Genomic DNA, 17559 nt, shown 5'->3' with positions numbered 1-17559 from the left:
ATGATCCCTAAACCATCTAAGAAAGCAGTAACAGAAAATAAGTTTTGAAAAGTGGGTGTAAAAATAATAGTGGTGGCAGCGGTAGTGCTGGTAGTGGTAGTGGTACTGGTGATGATGATGAAATGTTTAGTACCATGAAATGGAACAGAGAAAAGCTAACACCTACATTGACTGTTACTTGATAGTTTCCAGGTAAAGCCAGACACCGAATTATTACTTCCATTGTTATGTGTGTTACAGTATCATCCACTTGGCAGTTGCAAACAAAACAAAAGAGCCAGCTGCAAGTAGAGCATAAAAGTCAATTGCAATTTATTTATTTAACAAATAAAAACCCCAAACTAAAAAACATTTCAATTTGTAGTTATATTGTTTCATTTTATGTTGTGCTTGATTTACATTTTCTTTTACTAATTTTTTAAAAGCTGGTGGCACGTAAAAAGCACCCACTACACTCTCGGAGTGGTTGGCATTAGGAAGGGCATCCAGCTGTAGAAACTCTGCCAGATCAAGATTGGAGCCTGGTGCAGCCATCTGGTTCACCAGCCCTCAGTCAAAATTGTCCAACCCATGCTAGCATGGAAAGCGAACGTTAAACAATGATGATGATGATATATAACCACTTAATTAAGAAGTAAGAAATAACATTGTGATTTTGGCAACCAAAATTATGATCTTTGTTGGGGGAGCACAACAGCTCAATACAATGTCTTTGATAAGATCTCAACTTATGACTTGCAGTTGGTAGACCAGCATCTTAACTTTACAGCCATTGTATTTTAGAGTGTTACTTGAATTTAAAATATAATCCCAATTTGTGAACAATATATCTTTAGTAACAGGTTTCCAATGGGCTCATTATTGGTTTGTTGAATTTGTGATGTTAAGAATGACAAGTGAGCATCTGTAATTCATTACAAAGGACTTTCATCAAAGAGTATTTGCAGTGTTTTCATCTATCATCTATAAATATCAGCACAGATTTTAAAACACTCAGACCCATACATGTGTGTGCTGTGTGTGTGTGTGTATATATAATATATATATTTTTATTGTTTTACTTGTTTCAGTCATGGGACTGCTGGGGTGCTGGAGCACCATGGTTGAAGAAATCAACCACTGGATTTATTCTTTGTAAGCCTAGTACACATTCTGTCAGTGTCTTTTACCAAACCGCTAAGTTACAGGAATGTAAACACAGCAACAAATGGTGGGGGTACAAACACAAGACAGAGGGACACACATACACAAATATACACATACATACGACAGTCTTCTTTCAGTTTCTGAGTACGAAATCCACTCACATATATAGATAGATATAGATATATATATACATATATAGTATAGGTATCAGTTAGAGGGATTTAATACTTCTAAGGGATAATTAAATCCAGAGTCACTCCTGGTTGTTACCTGGGTAGGTACAGTCTTTTGCAAGGTTGTATGGTAGCAGGTGGTTTGGCTGGTACACGGAAGTTTAGGTTATATAGGAGAAGAAAATGGATATAACAACATTGGGAAACTCGTGGTAAAAATGTTATATGATGACGTCACATTTTCTATGTGTGTGTACCTTAAAAGACATCAATCATCATGACACACACCTTCACTCACTCACTCACTCTCTCTCTTTCTCTCTCACATACGCATGCACAAGCACGCACACACACCCACACGTGCACACACACACACGTGCGCGTCCATTTCATATAGACGTACATACATCTTTCACTTTCTTTCTCTGCTCTTATTGCTTTCTCTTCTTTCGATTTCTGTTCTCTTCAAATAAAATTTTTATGGATACAACTGCTTACAAAAATAGGGATTAATGTATAATTTCTTTCTATGTTCATAATTTTTTGTTTACAATATTGGGAAAAATGGGTTGGGAATATCTTGTACTTCTTTTCAGTGCATGTTGGTCTATAATTAAGAAGAAAAACCTGCAGTCTGAGAAAAATTTTTTAAAACCATCAAATAGCAAAACATAATGCCCCTCAAACTACCAGACTATTTGAAGTATTTGCATGGCAATAGTTCAAAAGCCTGGCAGAGGATTCAGAGATAATCCCACCCATATTGCCTGTGGCTGTATTACATCTTCAAAGGCCAGATTTGCTAGTCATGAAAGATCACATATTGTGAGACCAACATAGAATTCTAAAACGCATACAGCTCCAACATCCCCACTTGAGCACAGGTGTCCTTTATGTCCACATATGTGCTTATCTATTACAAAATAGAAAACCCAATTTGGATGAATACACAAGAATGGTTACTGGGTTCTTAAAGAAATTATGTGCTACATTTATCACAAAAAAATTTAAAACAAAATCACAGCTAAGTAGTCATCTGATAGCCCATGGCAACAAAGCTATTAAACTTGTTACAATGTCTGTAATGAGAAAGTGGTTACACTAAAAAATAGAGTTGACAATCACCTTATATGTATGAGAGGGTGCTGAAAAATTCCTGGCTTTGGGTAAAAGAAAATACAAGAGGATCAAATTAATTATGATTTTATTCAACATATTCCTCTCTCAGAATGGCATACTTATTGCAGCAGTTCTTCAGTTTTTCTAATCCCTGTAAAAAAACTTGGGGGGGTTGGGCCTCCAACCAGGTCTTTTGTGATACCCTTAAAGCCAAGAACCTTTCAGCACTCCCTTGCCCAACCCTATGAGCATGAGAACAACTTAGAACAATGAGAACACAAGATATAAAAGATTTACAAACAACAAGCACATCAAGCATATACTTCCATCATCAGTGGCCAAAAAGATACCGTTATGGTTTTATACACATAACTCTCTGAAAGAGAGAGAGGGAAAAACTACCTCGCTTGGCAACAGGTGGGGGTTGGCGTCAGGAAGGGCATCTGGCCATAGAAAACTTGCCACACGCATAGCGCTGCGTATATGTGCATACATTTTTGTAGGTGCGGGCATGGCTGTGTGGTTAGGGAGCTTACTTCCTAGCTACATGGTTTCGGGTTCAGTCCCACTGCGTGGCACTTTGGGCAGGTGTCTTCTGCTATAGCCCTGAGTCGACCGAAGCTTTGTGATTGAATTTGGTAGGCGGGAGTTACTGCCGTGTGCGTATAGCTGCTCAGTACCTCTCCGAAAGAGAGAGTGGGAATCTTTTCTACTATAGGTACAAGGCCTGAGATTTTGAGAGAGCGGGCAAGTTGATTGCATCGCCCCCAGAGCTCAACTGTTATTTATTTTATCAACCCCAAAAGGATGAAAGGCAAAGTTGACCACAATGGAATTTGAACTCAGAACATAAAGAGGAATGAAATGCTAAGCATTTTGTCCAGTGTGCTAACAATTTTGCCACTTACTACCAGTGCACAGACACATAATGATATAACATTATAATAAGTGAAAAGAAAATCAATCACCTTTCTTCATTATTTTTCTTGAGAGCCAATTCTTCTTTATCACATTTTGGGCAGGTTTGCCAAATAACTGCTTTATCTTGGTCCACACTGTATATCACACCTGTTGTTGCAATAGCAGTGTTACATTTCACTTTGCAATTATACACAGAATGCAATGCATACATATCTTTAATACACTGATAGAAAATTTTAAAGTATTCTACGACAAATAAATTCAACACACTATATCTTGTATTTTTATAAAGTGAAAAAGAATCCCACATCAGAGCATGCATGTGTATAGGTGCATGTATGGCTCTATGGATAAGAAGCCTGTTTCCCAACCATATCATCTCAGATTCAGTCACACTGCTTGGCACTTTGGGCAAGTGTTTACTATAGCCCTGGGCTGACCAAAGTGTGTGTGTGCATGCATGTACGTATGTGTGGTGTGGTGTGTGTATGTGCATGTATGTATTGGGGGGGTATTTCTGAACCCTTGTTTTGACAGCCCATGATGATTGTAAAGAAGCATCACCATCATACAAATGAGGTTGTTTATTTCTTGTTTTCCATGAAAAATATGTCTGGTTATGGAGCAATATTACCTTGCTTGAAAACAAGTGAGCATTAATGACAGGAATGGTATCCAACCATAGAAAATCTACCTCAACAAATTCTGTGTGAGCCATGCAAGGATGGAAAAGTAGATGTTAAATGATATATGTATAATGAATAAATATTATTACTTCTTATGACTATGTTTCATGCTAAATAGAGTATATAAGCCTGTATGAGTAAATATATGTGTATCAATATATGTCCATCTACATCATGATCAGTGCATGACTGAAGAAGAAAAGTAGTGGATCAACATCAACAGAAGATCATATTGATGATAGACAATAGCAGGAAACTTTACTGCTTGCTACTCACTTTTGTAGTATCTCTTTTGGAAGGGTGTCTTTTCTGTGAGCATGTCTTTACATGTCCCAGTTGTAGCAGTGGCTACACATGAAGGATTGAGGTGTTCAGTACTCTAGATATATAATTTTTTTTTTCATATTTCTTTATTGGTTCCTTACACATTGCTTGGAACTATAAAGTTCTTAGAGCAATCAACATTTCTACACCGTTTAGATCTTGCAACCTCATTGTTTGAAACAAACTGGAAGGAACTCATAAAGAAATAGGGAAAAAAAATTAAGAGAAAAGACAAAGCTAGAACATGTTTTAAACATATGTTTAACCCTTTCGTTACTGTATTTATTTTGAGATGCTCTGTGTTTCTTTCAATTACTTTAAATATAACAAAGAATTTAGTAAAATAACTTAGTTATCATTCAGCTAGTGTTAAGAACATAAATTGTGACTAAGGTTTGGTGGGAGATTTTAATTTAAAACTTATGAAAACAAGACATTTGTACTCAGAGCCAGAGCCGGGTTGGTAATGAAAGGGTTAAAAGAAAAGCTATTTTCCATATATAGAAACTTACACAAACGCACATACATGTACCAGTCAAATAAGCATGTACATGTCTATTTTCTTTTTCACTGAATTGTTTCAAATATGTTAAAACCCTGTTTTGTTTTATTGTTTAAAAGCTTTTTTGATTTTCCTAAAGTACATAAGTATTAAATGAATAAACAAATATCTATAAATATGCAAGCTATACAATGCAAGAAAAACTTACCTTGAACTTTGACCAAATTGTAAACATTTGAATCAATCTTTAAATTTGGAAGTGACAATTTTATGCTCTGATATTTGTCAGCAATATCAATGTTAACATTTGTACTGAGTTGTTGGGTCACATGATCAGGCAAAGGCCAAGTCCATATTCGACTGAATCTGTCTACTATTGCAAAATTTTCTGAAAATAAACCTTATCACTTACAATATGTTATAATTTAGATTATAGAATTGGGAGAAATGAGTGTGTCAAATTAAATGCTTTCCTTCACTTTCTGAGTTCAAATCATGCTAGAATTGACTTCTCTTTCATAACTCTACATAATACCTGGTTGATTCTATTAACTATACCACTCCCTTACAAAAGTTAACCATGTACCCTTAAATTACACCAATAATAAAAGTTTGATCTAAAATATGACCAAAAAATAATAGCGAATCAGAAAAAGTGTTTCACAGTAATTCTCCTTTCATGCCACATTTGAAATCTTGCTCACATCAACTTTTCCTTTCATATCTCCAGGATTAAAATAAATACCAATAATATGCTTGAGTTAATTCAGCAAACTAGCTGTCTTCTTGAACAATTGACTTCTGTATTATAGTATACTGTATGGTAGAATGGTGAAGTTTGGTGCTAGCTGGTTTAAAGTAAAAAGTTGAAATTCCACCACATAAAATGTGTTATTTTGCTTATTTCTAAAATTAGAAGAATATGTACCTAATATGGCAGAATTTTAACTTTCAGTTATCAGTCAAAAAAAGAAGTATTTCTCTTGCTGAATAGATGAGAGATTAACATTTTAAAGAAACATACTTATACAGTATTATCCAAATCAGATCAAGCTCTTTGCTTAAATACAAGTTGTAAGGTCTGAAAAAGAAGAAGTTTTTCCATTGGAGATAATTCTTTTTCCTGGTCAGTTCAAGAGTATTCCTAAAATGATCAATTTCAAATTAATAATTTAGCCTTTAGCCCAATGTTCAGCAAAGTGAGGACCAAAGAATCGAAGTATTTCGGATTGCAAGACAGTGTATGAGAGAAAACTGTGATGTCATAGGAGAGAAATGTGTCTGCACGGATGATGCGTTTAATGATTCTGCAAAGAAAGAGGCTTGGAGATGCCATTATGAAAGACGGCTGCATGTGGAGAATGAATGAGAGGAGGAAAGTCTGCTGAAGGTTGACTCAATTGAGGGGGCCAACTACCTGAATCTACAATACCCTAGTAGATAAAGCAATTAAGGATATGAAGATATGGAAAGCCTCTGGCCTATCAGGAATCAGCGCTGAGGTGCTTAAAATATTGGGCGGTGTGGGTTATGGTCTTGTCACCTGCATTGTAAATCGGGTAGCTCATGAAGGAGTCATACCCAATGACTGGTGTAGCAGCATGATAGTCAACTGCTACAAAGGTAAAGGTGATGCTTTAGATAGAAATATATACAGGGGAATCCAATTATTGGATCAGGTGATGAAAGTTACAGAGAAGGTCATAGCCTAACTCATTAGGGAGAGAATTAGCCTAGATGAGATGCAGTTTGGTTTTGTGCCAGGCAGAAACACAATTGATGCTATATTTTTGGTAAGGCAACTGCAAGAGAAATATCCAGCCAAAGATAAACCTCTGTACTTGGCTTTTGTTGACTTGGAGAAAGTCTTTGACAGAGTCCCCCAGTCCCTTATCTGGAAACTGGGGATAGACGAGTAGTTGGTAAGAGCTGTACAAACCTTGCACAGGGATGCTGTCAGTAAGGTGAGAGTTGGCAATGAGTATAGTGAAGAATTCCGGGTAGAAGTAGGGGTTCATCAAAGATTAGTCCTCAGCCTCCTCATATTCATCATAGTCCTCCAGGCAATAACAGAAAACCCATACAATTTGGTAACAATAAAAGAAAACCCATACTATTTGGTAACAATAAAAGAAAACCCATACTATTTGGTAAGAAATATGAAATGAAACAAGTATTTGAATGATTTTGTTTTTAGCTTGGATAATAAACAGCTCATAAGGAACTGCTGAAAATTGTGCAAAAGCATTTCTGTGATTATACAATTGTGATTTTTATGCTTATCAATCAATGATTTCTTAACTGTTTCTCTGTTGGTCATATCACATGAGAAATATATAAAAAAAAAGAAATAAAAAGGAATTCATCCTCACTTGCATCTTTCAGTATAACTTCCATACAATTGGCATCACTGATTCCTGATTTCTGTTTATAGTACAAAATGAATCAATACAAGACCAACAGATTTCACACTCAATTTTGGATTAATCAGGTGAGTAAAATGTGTATATTTTCTTTTTTTGAACTAAGTTTTTTTCTTCTGTTACTTAGCCCATCTGTAATGCTTTTATGTGATTAGTTGAGGGAAAAGGCAAAGTGTGAAAGGAGAGAAAGAGAGAGTAAGGCGAAGAGGGAGAGTGTTGTGCATTAAATCTATAAAATTGTGCATAAAGTATATAAAGTGCATTAAGTAACCATCGTATTTCAATTTCCTTCACTTTTCAATGATTAGCAGATGAACGACTATCTCTTGATATAGACACAATACAGGCTACGCTTTCAGGTTATTTGGATAAAGTTTTCAGAAATAACCCAATAAGTTTACCATTAATTCCATGAAATATTCACGGGTCCTGCAAGTGAAATATTATTTCAGTTCATTTAATTAAATGAGCTGGATAAATAAGGATGATTTCTTACTTACTTTGTTGAATTAGTACATCCTTGATAAGTACCACAGTAGATAGCTGACTAGGTAATATGAAAGACTTCCGATAATGAATAGCAATATAGTTGAAACCTGGCACACCACTGCTTATACTTGAATCAGTAACATACAGTATTCCACTGCTATCAATGGAACAACTATTCTGATCGGCCTCACACTGAAAAATACAGGCATGTACAAATTTGTACTATTTACATCAGAAAAAGACAAAAAGGTTTGTTATAGTTTATATTTTCATGACATTTCTGGATTTTGAAAGAACTGATGATGAACACAGATTAAATTGATTGAAATGTTGTGCAGATTTAAATATTGAAAATACTTCATCCCTAAAGATAAAGTTAATAATAAGATTATAAATTTTTAGAACTAAGTAATTACTTATTTAGACTTTAATGACTAAAATTAACTTTGAATTATTTTTTTTTTAATATAAGTACATATATAATGTAATGAAGACAGTATTTTAAATACCAATATTAATCTGGTTTTAAAGGACCATTAAGCTCAACAGGAGCATAATTTGGGCCCATGTGCAACTAACTGTTTTACCAATAGTGTAAAGCTTTTATAACAGCATTGATAATGATAGACTATGGTAGATACACAATGTTAAAATGAATTTAGAAAAATTTTCATTTGAAAAGAATGAGAATGAAGTAAAGATAAATGTTTAAGAAGAGATAATAAAATGATAATAAAAATGAAAAAGCAGCAGAGGTAGTGAGACAAAAAGTAATGTGTGTGAGTAATTGGATGTCTGACCTTTGACCAATTATAAACCAATTTTCCTATAAAAGTCACTCTTTGACCAACATATTCATTAACCTGAAATAATAAAATCCTTAGTTAATAAAGAGAAAATTACATTAAAAATATATCAAAATAACTGATTCAAAATAAAATTTCTAAGTCACCTTTTGTTATGTTATAAGTACAGTACTTATTCTACCAACAGTAAATAACATGTTTCAAAAAAAGTTTTCAGAAGCTAAACTTAAGTATAAGAATAATTGGGTGCATTAGCAATCAGTTAAGCAAACAACATAAATTTTAAGTACTGAAAGGGAAATTATAGTACACATTTTCATAATTTACTTAACTAAAAAATAAATCAGAGAAAAGAAAAGGTATTAGATATAAGAGACTGAATCCAATACCATATAGTTGGGAAACAAACTTCTTATAATGCCACCATGCCTGCATATATATATCATTATCATCATCTCATTTAACATCTGTTTTCCATGCTAGCATTGGTTAGATGGTTTGACTGGAACTGGTACGCTGGAGAGCCGCTATATATATATATATATATATATACACACAATACACACATATATACATACACATCATCATCATCATTTAATGCCTGTTGTTCATGCTGGCATGGGTTGGACGGTGGGACCAGAGCTGGCAAGCTGAGGGTGGCTGCACCAACCCCAAGTCTGATTTGGTATGGATGCCCTCTCTAACACTAACTACTTTACAGAGTGTGCTGGATACTTTTACGTGACACTTCACGGGCGCTTTCACATGTTGCCGCACAGGTGCTTTTACGTGGTACCATACAAGCACTTTTACATGACACTGCCAGGAGTGCTTTACAAAACCAGAAGGATTGCTCCTAACCCTTCTACTGTGAGGTGCAGGTCTTCTTGAGTATGGCAAGGTGCAAAGCATCTCAGTCCTTTGTCATCTTGCCTGAAAGGTTCAGTGCCTTGAAGTCGTTCGTCAGTACTTCATCCCATGTCTTCCTGGGTCTCCCACTTCTAAATGTTCCATCCACTTTGAGAGACAGACACTTCTTTATGGAGCTATACATATATACATTGCATACATACATATATACACACATACATATAAACATATATATAAGATCTGATCAATAAGTATCCTGACTGTTGCCATAGTAACATAGCTAAAGCACACAGAGTGAACTTGCTTGGCAAAAGTTGACCTTGAACTCTGCTGTGCAAGTACACAGTTTTAATGTTCTAGCTCACTTTCACTGTTTACAGGAAGGTATGTAGCATGGAAGGAAGGTAAGTAGTGTGTGATCATCACATTGACCATGACAGAGAAAGTTGTCATGGCAATACCTGCTCAGAGGCCTAAGTAAAGTTGCAGAAAGTGTATGAGCTGCACACAAGTGTATGAGTGGTTCAAATGTTTCCAAGCTGGCTGAAAAAGTGTTGATATTGACAAACATTCTGGGAGACTCACAACCAGCAGAACTGAGAAAAACATCACAGATGTGTGTGCGGTTGTGAGAGGAAATCATAGAATTACCATCCGTAATTTATCAGAAAATGTACAGATTAGTTACAATTCAGGTCAGTCCTTTATCACTGAAGATTTGGGTATGAGATGCATGTCTGTCAAGTTTGTGGTAAAACTGCTTTCAGCTGACCAAAAAGACACTCAGGTTTCAGTTGCACAAGATTTCCTTGAGTGGGTTGAAAGCAATTAAAACTTTTGAAAAGTTTGCATAGGCCTCTGAGCAGATATCGCCAAGCTTTTGGCAAAATTGGATGCGGATTCTCTGCTCAACTTTGTCATGTGACAATCACATACTACACACCTTCCTTCCGAGCACTTGCTGTAAACAGCAGAAGTGAACTGGAATGTTAAAACTTAGTGCATTTGCACAGCAGAGTACAAGGTTAATCTGTGTCAAGCGGCTTCACTCAGCCTGCTTTAGCTTCATTACAATGGCAAGTCTGGATACTTATTGATCAGACCATGTATATACACATAGACAAATATGTGTGTCTCTTTCTTTTTTTTTTCTTTTACTTGTTTCAGTCTGCGGCCATGCTGGAGCACTGCCTTTAATCGAGCAACTTGACCCCGGGACTTATTCTTTTTTTTGTAAGCCCAGTACTTATTCTATCGGTCTCTTTTGCCGAACCGCTAAGTAACGGGGACATAAACACACCAGCATCGATTGTCAAGCAATGCTAGTGGGACAAACACAGACACACAAACACACACACGCATATATATATATACATATATACAACGGGCTTCTTTCAGTTTCCGTCTACCAAATCCACTCACAAGGCTTTGGTCGGCCCGAGGCTATAGTAGAAGAAAATTGCCCAAGGTGCCACGCAGTGGGACTGAACGTGGAACCATGTGGTTGGTAAACAAGCTACTTACCACACAGCCACTCCTGCGCCTATGAAACGTGTAATGTATAATGACTAATAGAAAACTGCTTAGAGGTTAATTTTTCTATTAGTTTATAAAAATGAATTATATACTAATAAAATTAATTTTTATAAAAGTGGATGACAAACCTTTTGTTGAAAATCTTTCAGTGTAACTAAATCAAGTTTTGGCATGGTCCAGGGTACTGTGACTGGAGCAGATAAGTAGCCAGACTTTGTAAATGAAGTATCCTGTGGGCCAATTTCATAGCAAAATCCTGGAGTGTTCTGAAGATGACAGTTTAAATACATTGATATGACACTACGACAATAGAGTGTGTGTGTGCGCACGCGCATGTGCATTTGTAGATAGATGCAAACATCTTGTTTTTGCACACAATATCTTCTAGATACAAAAATATTGGATCAGCCAAACTAGCTTCAATCTTGTGTTCAGAATTCAGAATTGACTGAAAACCCTCTTTAAGTCTCAACAGAGACATTGCTTATAAAATTACTATTACTAAGGGCTTAAGTAAACTGCAGTCTTTGCATGATGAATGGAGAGTGACAAAACTGTTCTGCATGTACTCATTCAATGCCAGAGGATTGTGCACTTGTGAAGTTTTGTTGAACAGCTTTTGTTACACAAAGAAAAGGTTCAGCTATTAGCCAAATTCTTTGTGAAGACTGCCACACAACCTTCCTTTGCATGGGAAAGGAAAGCAATTTTCTTGTCTGGTGGCTACACAAAAGAGATTGTATGGTGGATGTCACTGAAAGGAGTGAAGACAGACACTTTTATCTGTGGCCCTCACTAACTATTTGGAGAGGAAGTTGAGGGTGGATTGGTGTTATCTTCCAGTACATTTACTGAAAGGAAGTGAGATTGGTGAACATAGCCTGGGTGAATGGGTTTACTTTCAGCATGTGTCTGTTGTCGTATAGTCTATCTGGCATACTTTTATTTCACTCATCCAACACACTTTTTTGTAATTTTTTTGTAATTTTTCCTTGAATTCCTGCATCTACTATTGTGAATCAGTTGAATGGTACTTTCTGGTTCATGTGCATTAAATAAAATATATTTAGGTTATTTACAAACAACAAAATATCTTACTTTAGCAACAGATGTAACTTGAGTTTCCTGGTTTACTGTACAAACTACAATTTCATTTTCTGCTTCAGTAGGAATCTGTGGACAAACCCATGTTGTATCAATAATTGAAAAAAGATCTGGATCTCTAAAAAACAAAATATATATGTAGTTAGTTAAATATATAGTTATCTATTTATCAATGATGAAATAACCAATGAATAGTTTCTATCAGACAGTGAACTGGTTCATACATATACCAAAGATAAGTGAACACATAACTCATAAGTAAAAGCTATGTCATATGCATGAATATTGAACTTGTGGAAGATACTGTATAAAGTAATAAGGCTTCAAACAGGCAGTTTATCATTTTAAACTACAGCAGATTATAATAAATAAAGAATAAATATTACACTCTGCTAGGTGGTTGATGTTAGGAAGGGCATCCAGCCGTAAAAATCCTACCAAAATAGTCACATACATTTGGTGCAGGACTTCTGCCTGGCAGGCTCCTGTCAAACCATTCCACCTATACCAGCATGGAAGACGTTAAATGATGACGACAGCAGTGGCGACGATGACTGCTGCTGCTGCTGCTGCTACTGCTACTACTACTACTACTACTACTAACAGTTGTGTGGAGAAAGAATGGATTCTGAACTATATAAACTGTGGAAGTTGAATTTAGTCATATGCTTAGGATTGATCTTTTGAGGAAAATATATCTTTAAACTAGAAAAATTGGATTTTTGGCTTAAAGACAAATTATTATTCTTATTATTGATAAAAAGATGAAGTATAAATTTAAATAAATATTAAAATATTTGAAAAAGAGTTAATATAGTTCTCTTAACCTGTGTCGGTTAGCACGGCTAAGCACACGCATACCATAAAAATTCCATATACAGTTGACAGCATAGTAATCTGGGACAATTTGATTTTCTTTATCAAAACTATTCTTACTTGGTAGGTGAACCAAAGATACAGTGCCTTGGGTATCTTCAACTAAGACAGACCAACTGAAATAATCAAATTTTAAATATTAATTTTAATTATTAGATGGTTATTTAAAAGGCTATTTTAATAAATTTTAGTCATCTTGGTTTTAATTTACAAATCCTTATCAATACAAAAGAGAATATCTGATTCCTTATATTTATGTAAATTTGATTGAATACTCCTCAAAATGTAATCACAGAGGTTTCTTCTTATGTTACAACATGAAACTGTGTCATAAACCTCTCAAAAATATTTCAGTTAGTTTAACAATCTACATCTTCCTTTTTCAAAGAACACAACTTTATTCTGGTTGCAATATATATTCATTATTCATACAGAAGTTTTGAAGATAAGTTGTTTTTTTATAATAACTATACAATTTATGAATAACCCATCAACAAACCATGTTAAAATTTCTTGTTGGCTATCATCATCTAGGGATTCTTCATAGTTTTTGAACAAAAACACACGTAATATAGTTGCCTGAAAACACATGCCATATTGAGGAAGATTTGGGTTTCCCTGAATGCTATCCAAAATTGTATTGTTACTATCAATATGTATTCTCTTAGAAGGTATTGTGACTGTAGTTAAAGTCGACTCTGAAGTAGGTATCTCTTTGGTAGACAGAGGTTGAGAATTAGATGCCTGCAATGGAAGTATATAAGGAAAAAATGTAACAAATTATGAGGAATATGCCGGTAGAAATCATAATATATTTTTATCTTGTTTTGACATGGTTTTTTTTGTTTAGTGTAATATTTCAATAGCATATGATTCAAAGGAAACTGACTGTACTTCCTTTTTTCTCACTTGTTTAAAATAGCACTAAGATTAGACTTGTAATGTAGGGCATAAAATTTCAATATTATTATTATTTGTAACAAGGCTTCCATTAAAGCACTTGACATGAGTTTCCTAAAGAAATAATGTTACTGATCAAACAATTATTAAGTTAGTCATATGATGGTAGAAAAACTAAATATATAGTTTAAAGATTTATATAATGCATTGTTTTAGGGAAAATATTGAAAATCATCACTACTGCTACTTTACTCTCTAAGTAAATTCTCAGAAGAAAATTTACAATCAACTTTAATTATTTACAGATATGAAAGCTGAATAGTTAAAATGAAAATGTATTATTCTCAGACTATGTATAAAAGTCTGCTGTTTAATGTGTTCTGTCCAACAAAACAAGGTACATAACTTCTCAGTTTACTTTTAAAAATATGACCCAGTTGACTGAGGGGCATCAGAATATGTATTCAATAATCCTACAGCCACTTTGCTGTGGATTATTGCTAGTATAAAAAAACATTAAACAACTCAAACTGAAAATAATACAACTAACTTAATATGGATAACTGCTGTCAAATAAAAGGATGTTCAACGAAGATATCAACAGTGTAAGAAGTGAAATATTTGCCAACATCTTCCTTATGTACTACTATTAGGAAAGCATATATATTACAAACTACTGGCTTAGGAACTTCAAACTGAATAATTTCGGTAGCCTATCCCACATCAAAAATATGTGGAGGGATGAGCTACATAAGCTCGATTTGCTAGGTGTAAATTAATCGATGAAGAAATCTGTATTTCCAATACTCTAATGAACAACAGATAATGTGTAAACAAAATTATTAATTACTTACAAAAAGTGTAGGACACTTAGTTAGGCTGGGACATGCATTTGCTGGACATTGTTTCAAAGAACCAGCTGTCACAATTAAATAGAAACAATATTTTAATAGGTAACAATGGAAGTTTAATCAAAGAGAGTTTTAGAGAAGAAAATATAAGTAATATTTCAGTAATTCAAGTAAATCAACTATAGAAAAGATGCAGTATATTCCGTTTAAACACAATTTTCATTTTATTTCAACATAGACAAGATGTCTTAAAAATAATTCTTATGTAAATATAAGTAGATAGTTGAATACATAGTTTTCAGCAATAACTACAATAACTATACAATAAGCTAATGAACTTATTGTATAGTGCTCAGGTGCACTACAAAATATATTACACGTGGGTCAGAAAGTAGACATATAAAAGCAGTCAGGTAAAGAAAGACAACAGTGAAGGCTAACAGTACGTGCACAGTATAGAAAATAAACCACAAAAAATAGAAACATTAAAAGAGTCATAAAAAGTGCATAAACACAGCAAGAGTAGTGTTGATAAATTTCAAGAGACATGGAATTTTTGAAGAATGCAGTGTCCTGACAGCTAACAACTGATGAAGTAGTTTATCATGTAGTTTATTCCCTATTTTGACAATTCTGAATGTGAAAAAAATGTTTCTGAATGTCATTGGTACTGCACTATGTTTTGATTTTATAAGCATGTCCATGCATGGTAGAGGTACTGGATTAAAAAAGGTGTCCGAATTTTTTTTTAAAGATAGTGGATAAGCTTGTTGTCTTCTACTAAGCCTGCTGCTAGATGTCAAAACTTCAGTGTGTTGATGCCCAGAGAAGCAATGCATTCAAGGTATGATGACTGAAAGAAAGTATTCATCTAGTTGCACATCTCTGGACAGCTTCTAATAAATTGATTTTCTGGGCAAGATAGGGATTCCAGACTGGAGATGCAAACCATATACAGCTTACATGCTCTGATGGTTAAGGAATTAAAGCTATTGGATATTAAATAGAATTCCCAGTATATACAAATGATGATCTTAGACATCTCATGTAAATGGATAACCTACATTCTCAATATCATCATCAACTTTTTAGGAACCACCACCACCATCATCATCACCCCCACCATCTTCAGTTTTAGTTTTAATTAACCATGTTATATCATACTGTGCAGGCAGTGTGAACTATTGGTGCACAAGAGATGTAGTAAGGATGCAGGTAGTTTGACACTGGAGGAAGACCTTATATATAGCAGATGCATAGAAATAAGTTAGCATAAGACACCTGTAAAATCTGAAATGCTTGTAAGGCTCCATAGAAGTCCATAACTTTTCTTATCTAGGTGACATTAGTGGCAGAGGTAGGTACTTTGAGAGCATTGTAGTCAAGGAAACTATTAACTTTGTTGGCTACAAAAGGATTCCTTCTTTGAATAAGAAATACATTTTAAGATGTTTATGTATGCATGCATATGTATATGCATATACGTGTGTATCTAGTTTGTTTACATCTCCACTCACTTATTTGAAAGTTACAATATTCAAATAGTGTTACTGTTGGCACGTCTCCTGTCAGTAACTTATCTGCCCACTTTGGGCCTTCAAAGCTGTGTGGGCTAAGAGATTCATCATCATCATCATCGTTTAACGTCCGTTCTCCATGCTAGCATGGGTTGGACGGTTCGACTGGGGATCTGGGAAGCCAGAAGGCTGCACCAGGCTCGTCTGATCTGGCAGTGTTTCTACAGCTGAATGCCCTTCCTAACGCCAACCACTCCGAGAGTGTAGTGGGTGCTTTTTATGTGCCACCGGCACAGATTCTTTACTTAAAAAACAGGTAACAGTTAGTGTCAAGATGGGCATTCAGCTGAAAAGCAATGTCACAATAACGTATTTGTCCAACCTTGTTTAGCACAGAAAATGAATGTAATAATGAATGAAGGAGTAGTATCTTATTCAAGTTCCTCATTAGATGCAAACATGGCTAAATATTTCAAAGGAATATATTATTACTAGTTATTGAAAGAAACATATCTCATGTTACATACATGAAGAACAAGGGCAATTCCAAGTCAAAGCCCAGTGAACTTGTTGTTGGTCAGCATGGATTGGATCAGTTTGAACTATGCTGGTTCTTTCAATTGGTACCTCAAGTTTGTGGCAGTGGTTAGTACACAACAAAACTTTTCCACAGTCAGCTCTTAAACTTAGTTCCTGCCTATCAAAATAAAAAACCAAAGGGTAAAAGAAATTAGATAATATAGATGAATTGATGAGTTTATAAATTTTTGTTCTATTAACCTCATCTTTAAAAAAAAAATTATTTTTATTATTTACATTTATACTGTTTCAATTGGAGATCAATATGATTGAAAAACAGTGTAGATCTAAATACATAATCAGAACAATGGAAAGCTTCAGTATTTCTCAATATTGTCTCATAATGAGACAAATATTATGTAGATATTTTAAATGGGTGAAATAAAGTGATGGTATAGTGGATAAGAGAGAGGGTGAGTGAGGAGAGAATGAATAACAAAAAGATAAGGCAGAGATGAGAGAATATCAAAGTGAAGATGGAGGATTATCAGGGAATTTATTGGACAATAGGTAGAAATGCAAGGTACATAAGATAGAGACTAAACAGGGTATACTGGGCAATAGGCTCAAATGTAGATATATATCTTTCAGCCTCCATCACTACCATTATTTTAACATTTATTACACCATGTTTGTATAAGTAAATGGGTCTTCCCTAACACTGCATGTTGCTAATGTGATCCTTTGAATGATAAGCCTCTTTTGTGAGGCTCATCATCCAAAGATCAGTCTTCAAG

The 17559-nt window shown here is 34.7% G+C and overlaps 1 protein-coding gene across 5 annotated transcripts in view; it reads right to left on the bottom strand.

Moving 5' to 3' along the window:
• LOC115214336 (DNA repair-scaffolding protein) overlaps nucleotides 1-17559 on the bottom strand; it is a 33992-nt gene that overhangs the window by 2346 nt on the left and 14087 nt on the right. For 2 of the 5 annotated variants that reach the window (XM_029783523.2, XM_036504955.1), the window contains exons 9-19: nucleotides 16771-16940; nucleotides 14730-14794; nucleotides 13475-13719; nucleotides 12927-13091; nucleotides 12094-12217; nucleotides 11124-11261; nucleotides 8584-8646; nucleotides 7795-7975; nucleotides 5080-5259; nucleotides 3407-3506; nucleotides 167-281 (exon numbers count right to left, since the gene is read on the bottom strand). In XM_029783523.2, the coding sequence (XP_029639383.1) occupies nucleotides 167-281; nucleotides 3407-3506; nucleotides 5080-5259; nucleotides 7795-7975; nucleotides 8584-8646; nucleotides 11124-11261; nucleotides 12094-12217; nucleotides 12927-13091; nucleotides 13475-13719; nucleotides 14730-14794; nucleotides 16771-16940 (1546 nt within the window). Of the gene's footprint in view, nucleotides 1-166; nucleotides 282-3406; nucleotides 3507-5079; nucleotides 5260-7243; nucleotides 7296-7790; nucleotides 7976-8583; nucleotides 8647-11123; nucleotides 11262-12093; nucleotides 12218-12926; nucleotides 13092-13474; nucleotides 13720-14729; nucleotides 14795-16770; nucleotides 16941-17559 lie in introns of those variants that run through there. The other 3 variants (XR_005000149.1, XR_005000150.1, XM_036504968.1) reach the window with 3 other exon arrangements.

This window comes from Octopus sinensis, linkage group LG1, assembly GCF_006345805.1.
Source record: "Octopus sinensis linkage group LG1, ASM634580v1, whole genome shotgun sequence".
Classification (NCBI taxonomy): Eukaryota; Metazoa; Mollusca; class Cephalopoda; order Octopoda; family Octopodidae; genus Octopus; species Octopus sinensis.
The sequence above is the reverse complement of the archived record's forward strand: the minus strand, read 5'-3'. Positions and strand labels throughout refer to the sequence as shown.